This window comes from Chrysemys picta, chromosome 5 (assembly GCF_011386835.1).
Source record: "Chrysemys picta bellii isolate R12L10 chromosome 5, ASM1138683v2, whole genome shotgun sequence".
NCBI classification, from domain to species: domain Eukaryota; kingdom Metazoa; phylum Chordata; order Testudines; family Emydidae; genus Chrysemys; species Chrysemys picta.
The window spans coordinates 67405813-67412597 of NC_088795.1; the positions used below are offsets into that span (position 1 = coordinate 67405813).

At 45.0% G+C, this 6785-nt stretch overlaps 1 protein-coding gene across 1 annotated transcript; it reads left to right on the forward strand.

Moving 5' to 3' along the window:
- The first annotated feature begins 2200 nt into the window (after window positions 1-2200).
- On the forward strand, window positions 2201-5943 carry LOC135983663 (uncharacterized). Its single transcript, XM_065596501.1, has 2 exons — window positions 2201-4723; window positions 5332-5943. Exons 1-2 carry the CDS (start codon window positions 4186-4188, stop codon window positions 5832-5834), a joined length of 1041 nt encoding a protein of 346 aa, XP_065452573.1. The 5' UTR covers window positions 2201-4185; the 3' UTR covers window positions 5835-5943.
- The last annotated feature ends 842 nt before the right edge of the window (window positions 5944-6785 follow it).

Consider the following 6785-nt stretch of genomic DNA (forward strand, 5'->3'; position numbering starts at 1 on the left):
ACTTGTACATCATTTATATATTTAAAACCCTCTTTTTTAATATTAAGATTCTGGAACATAAACAACAAAATAGGAAACCCAAGGTTAAATTTGACATTCCCTAGCTCTAATTTTTAAAGGGGGGGGGGGGCTGTGTTTCACCCTTTTCTCTACCCTGGGTTTGCATATACATATTCCAGTATGCATGTTTTTGTACACTCCCTTGCACTTTCAGATGACAAATTCCATCACTTGCCTACACAAGTAATAGAGGTTTACACCTGGATGTATGCAAATCTCATTGTGTGTGTATGCAGGGGACTGTGCACAGAAAGTGCACATGTAGGTGTGAGAGTCTTCAAAGTCATGAAACCACAAATGTCAGTCCTGTCCCATTGAAAATGAGACCCAGAATGTCAAATTTAACATTGGATTTCCTCTTTCAAAATTGTGCATGCACAAATGGAGGCTGCCATTTGAAAAATCTAACCCTCCCTCTTTAGCTGATATGAAAAAGTCAGTATTGTTAAGAGCAGAATGACAAACTTACACTGAAAAGAGTTGCCAAGACAAATAAAAGAGACAAACCAAGCTGAGATTGACTCTGGAAACAAAACAGTTTTCATTGATATGGATAGGAGTTCACTTATGTGGATATACAATTCTTTTATCCAAGGAGATAATTGAATATTACCCCCATACAAATTAGGAAACTTTGGCACAGAAAAGTTAAAATGACTCACACTAGGTCACACAAGATATCCCTGGAAGAATGATAGTAGAAATCAAGTTTCCTAACTCCCTGGCCAGTACCTTAACCACAAAAGCATTACCTCCCGCATTCCTCGCCAGTTACAGTAGATACAATTTTGGAATCCTCAGCACAAAACTGTAACTAAGATTATTTCTGGGTATTCTTCAACATGTCAATCCTTGAAAACCCTGCCTACAATGTATGCCATCATTATAGTGGAAGTGGACAAGAGTGTGAAACAGTATGGTATATTTAAACAATCAGGGCTGTTGTTACAGTGAACTGATTTGTTTTGATCTAGGATTTCCAATACATTTCTCCTGTGATACTCTGCTTACAGTTTTGAAGCATCACTTTTGTACTTCCAAATGGGGACAAGAAACCAAATTCCTTTTCCATGGACAATATTGAATACAACTGACAAAACCCATGCACAGGTTGAACAAGAAACTGTCAGTATAGTTTTGGAGATTAGATTTGTTCATATGGAAGGCCATTTACTTTGAACACAGATCACTGTTCTAAACACAGCATTCTTCTTCAATAGCAGAATGCCTATAACAATGAGCTCCTTTCTTGTTTGTTCACACTTACATCATGCAATACAAAATATAAAATTGTATTCCAGGTCCCTAGGCCTCTCACATTGTCTCTGCATAAATTATGAATAATTAAAAACTGCTTCAGAGATCTTTGATGAAATTGACAAAATTATCTGTCACTGGTAAAAACTGATCCACCGAGAGAGTGGCAAGGATCTTTTACTACTAATGAAGGAGGTTCTTCACAATGTCAACAAGAGACTGCTGATTTAGCACCATATCACACAGCTTTCTGCACTACAGCTGATTGGATTCACCCCAACTTATGCTCACTTCTGCTGATATAAATCAGAATGCAGGACCCCATCACTGGAAAGTTGTTCAAAGGACTCTGCATCCACATAAGGCAGCCATAACCTACCCTCTGCCAGGGCATGAAGGGGTTCAAACACAGCTCAAAACTGTGCTGTGTTAGGCTGGGACAGCTGGACAAGGCAGTTGGGGAGATGCCGTGATTTAGTGAACCTCTTCAGCAGCCTTTACTGGGGAGATCCTATGGAGCTTTGTCCCAAATTAATACTGCTTCTCCAATCTAACCCCTGAGGTTGGAAATACCTTCTGCCCTCTATGAACAAATTTCTACTGGAGAGCATTATGTCTTGCTGGCATAGGGAGTTACAGTTTGCATTTTACTGCACTCACTGGGATGGATCTGGCTCAGTAACATAGGGTGTGCTAGAATCAGAGGTGCTCTGTAATAATGTCTGAATACTATGTTGGATGTTTATTGTATGAGCATAGTGGTTTAATTTAATAGGGAGCTGTAAGACAAAACAACAGAAATAAAACATAATGGTTTGAGAAAAGCCACTTCTCCACAAACACTTGAGGGCTGTTAAGGGATAATGCCTAGACTGTTAGTGTGACTGTGGCCCTCTTGGCCAACACATCAGGAATTGAATGGGGACCTCTAGAGCTATAAGTGTTAATTGCCACAGTTTGGGCTAGAGAGTCAGAGCTCTGTAGCTGGGGAGCTGTAAGAATTTTACCCCCTCCTCAGCCCATTTGCTAAACTAATTTGTCCAGAAGGGCCACTGCCTGGGAACACAGAATAAAAGGACTACAGCAGTTTAAAAAGGGTCTCTCTCCCTCTCAAAAGAGGGAAGGAGTTGTTCAGGGGAACTAGACTAAGGTGCACGCACCCATTATGATATCTAAAGAAACAAGGCCTGCCTAGGTTATCATTAGAGCATGATAAGCCATTAGGTAAGATAGTCATGCATATAGACTGTTGTTTTAAGATCTTTTCTCTCTAAAATGCTTTGTTCCTACTGTTAAAATAAACATACTTTGTTTTAAGAAGGATATTTAACCACTGTATACTCCTGTAGGGAAGAATGGTTGGTATCAAATCCAGTTGGACCATCCGGGTAAGCACAGTTGATACACAGGGTACTTTAGCCCAGTGGCCCACTCTGAGAGTGGGAGAATTGTGTAATTACACCCAACTCAACATAGGTAAAAAGCTGAGGCCTGACACCTGAGAGACTAGAGGGGACAGAAGTACAGCTAGCTCTGTAACATAAGAGACCCATGATCTCACTCTCACATCAGATTAAATGCTATAGTTAGCACACACTAAATGCACTGGAGTATGGTAGTATGTGAACATGATCATTAGGTGTCATGTTGGGACCTGTAATTGATCAGACAATTGACCACACTGCAACATTTTTTTAATTGGTTGTCATCTGGGTCCATTATAGCTTCATCATGGTCTCATGAGTTTTACGTACGTTCACTTGTCCTCTGCAATGTTTCTGAAAACCCAAACAGCCATGGTCACAAAAAACACCCGGTCTTTTCCAATCTATGTCTGACAAGAAGATTGTGCCCCTTCTGTTTTCAGACTTATGCTCAGAGATCCATGCCCAATTGACCTTCAGGTTTGATTACTGGAGTTTTCCGTACCTAATAATGTAACTGCCAAACTTACAGAATCTACAACTGGCTCAGGATACAGCATGCCATTTGCTCTTCAAAACAGGTTAGATTCTAGTTAGAACAATAATAAATCCTCTGATCCCCAGTGGCACCAGAACACTTAATTTCTTTTGTTTTGTGGAGGAAGGGGGGGAAGTGTCTGAAAAGCAAGACACTTTAAGGAATCAGAAGCTGCAAATAGAAAACAAAAATATAGTGGAGGCAATGGATTTTGCCACCACTGCTGACCCCTTTGGTAATCAAGTTGAATTTAATTTCATCAAGGAAAAAGGTATCATTTATTTTATGACAAGACAAAGATACCCTGAACTTTAAAACTCATTAATGTCACTGGAAAAACTGAACGATACCTATAATTTTCTTAATTTGGTTTACTCACTGAAGTAATTCAATATATTAAAAGGAAACATAATCCAGAGTAGCTCATTCATTTTCAGTCCACTTGGAAATTTTTGTTCATTGGAAGAGCTTCAGTGCCTCATTTCCACAAACATTTATGGGGTGGAAACAGGGTATACTCAGGCCTAGTCTACACTATGGGTTTAGGTCGACTTTAGCAGCGTTAAATCGAATTAAGCCTGGACACGTCCACACGACGAAGCCCTTTCTTTCGACTTAAAGGGTCCTTTAAACCAGTTTCTTTACACCACCTCCGACGAGGGGATTAGTGATAAAACCGGCCTTTGCGGGTTGGAATTGGGGTAGTGTGGACGGAATTCGACGTTATTGGCCTCCGGGAGCTATCCCACAGTGCTTCATTGTGACCGCTCTGGACAGCACTCTCAACTCAGATGCACTGACCAGGTAGACAGGAAAAGACCCGCGAAGGTTTGAATTTCATTTCCTGTTTGCTCAGCGTGGAGAGCACAGGTGACCACGCAGAGCTCATCAGCACAGGTAACCGTGATGGAGTCCCAGGATCGCAAAAGAGCTCCAGCATGGACCGAACGGGAGATACGGGATCTGCTCGCCATATGGGGAGATGAAGCAGTGATAGCTGAACTCCGTAGCAGTAAAAGAAATGGAAAAGTATTAGAAAAGATTTCCAAGGCCATGAAGGACCGAGGCCATAACAGGGACACACAGCAGTGCCGCGTGAAAATTAAGGAGCTACGGCAAGCTTACCACAAAGCCAGAGAAGCAAACAGAAGATCCGGGGCAGAGCCGCAAACTTGCCGCTACTACGCGGAGCTGCATGAGATCCTAGGGGGTGCAGCCACCACTATCCCAACCGTGTGCTATGACTCTCTCACTGGAGAAACACACAGGGAAGACGGTTCGGGGAACGAGGAAGATGAGGATGGAGGTACTGTAGGTAGCTCACAGCAGCAAGGAAGCGGAGAAACCGGTTTCCCCAACAGCCAGGATATGTTTGTGACCCTGGACCTGGAACCAGTAACCCCCGAACTCACCCAAGACCCTCAGGGCACACAGGAGACCTCTGGTGAGTGTACCTTTGTAAATATTTGTAAACATTACACACAAAAAAGCAAGCGTGTTTAATGATTAATTTGCCCTGGCAATCGCGGCCAGTACATCTACTGGAAAAGTCTGTTAACGTGTATGGGGATGGAGCGGAAATCCTCCAGGGACATCTCCAGAAAGCTCTCCTTTATGTACTCCCAAAGCGTTTGCAAAAGGTTTCTGGGGAGGGCTGCCTTATCCCGTCCGCCATGGTAGGACACTTTACCACGCCAGGCCAGTAGCACGTAGTCTGGAATCATTGCATAACAAAGCATGGCAGCGTATGGTCCCGGTGTTTGCTGGCATGCAGACAACATCCATTCCTTATCTCTCTTTGTTATCCTCAGGAGAGTGATATCATTCACGGTCACCTGGTTGAAATGGGGTGATTTTATTAAGGGGACATTCAGAGGCGCCCGTTCCTGCTCTTCTGAACAGAAATGTTCCCCGCTGTTAACCACGCGGTGGAAGGGAGGGGCCTACCATGGCTGCCTGCAAGCCGAAATATGCGACCTTGTAATGAAAGAGTGTACCCATTGTTCTCTAAAATGTGTCTTTTTTAACCACCTCTCCCTTCTCCTCCACCAGCTGCAAATGTTTCTCCTTCGCAGAGGCTAGTGAACATTAGAAAGAGAAAACGTAGGACGAGGGACGATATGTTCACGGAGCTGCAGATGTCCTCCCACGCTGATAGAGCACAGCAGAATGCGTGGAGGCAGTCAATGTCGGAGATGAGAAAAGCCCAATATGAACGAGAGGAGAGGTGGCGGGCTGAATGGCGGGATGAAAAGAGCAAGTGGCGGGCTGAAGACGATAGGTGGCGTCAGCTTGCAGACAGACGCCAAGAGTCAATGCTTCGTCTGCTGGAGCATCAAACTGATATGCTCGAGCGTATGGTTGAGCTGCAGGAAAGGCAGCAGGAGCAGAGACCGCCGCTACAGCCCCTGTGTAACCAACAGCCCTCCTCCCCAAGTTCCATAGCCTCCTCACCAAGACGCCCAAGAACACGGTGGGGGGGCCTCCGTCCACCCAGTCACTCCACCCCAGATGATCGCCCAAGCATCAGAAGGCTGGCCTTCAATAAGAGTTAAAGTTTTAAAATGCAGTGTGTCCTTTTCCATCCCTCCTCCCCCACCCATCTCAGGCTACCTTGGCAATTATCCCCCTACTTCTGTGAGGAACTAATAAAGAATGCATGAATGTGAAAAAACAATGACTTTATTGCCTCTGCAAGCGGGAGGGGAGGGTGGGGTGGGGTGGTTGGTTTACAGGGAAGTAGAGTGAACCGGGTTGGGGGGGGGGGGTTTGGAGGGTTCATCAAGGAGAAACAAACAGAAGTTTCACACAGTAGCCTGGCCAGTCACAAAACTCGTTTTCAAAGCTTCTCTGATGCGCACCGTGCCCTGCTGTGCTCCTCTAACCGCCCTGGTGTCTGGCTGCGCGTAATCAGCGGCCAGGTGAGTTGCCTCAACCTCCCACCCCGCCATAAAGGTCTCCCCCTTACTCTCACAGATATTGTGGAGCGCACAGCAAGCAGCAATAACAATGGGGATATTCTTTTCACTGAGGTCTGAGCGAGTCAGTAAGCTGCGCCAGCACGCTTTTAAACGTCCAAATGCACATTCCACCACCATTCGGCACTTGCTCATCCTGTAGTTGAACAGGTCCTGACTCCTGTCCAGGCTGCCTGTGTACGGCTTCATGAGCCATGGCATTAAGGGGTAGGCTGGGTCCCCAAGGATCACGATAGGCATTTCAACATCCCCAACGGTTACTTTCTGGTCCGGGAAGAAAGTCCCTTCCTCCAGCTTTCGAAACAGAGCAGAGTTCCTGAAGACGCGAGCATCATGTACCTTTCCCGGCCATCCCACGTTGATGTTGGTGAAACGTCCCTTGTGATCCACAAGGGCTTGCAGCAGCATTGAAAAGTACCCCTTGCGGTTTACGTAGTCAGTGGCTTGGTGCTCCGGTGACAAGATAGGGATATGGGTTCCGTCTATGGCCCCGCCACAGTTTGGGAATCCCATTTCAGCAAAACCATC

Bases quoted from the DNA above. Each gene is read 5' to 3' on its own strand.
- LOC135983663 (XM_065596501.1), top strand. From the start codon at position 4,186: ATGGAGTCCCAGGATCGCAAAAGAGCTCCAGCATGGACCGAACGGGAG. The intron at 4,724-5,331 runs GTGAGTGTACCT...CTCCTCCACCAG, and splicing joins GGGCACACAGGAGACCTCTG to CTGCAAATGTTTCTCCTTCG.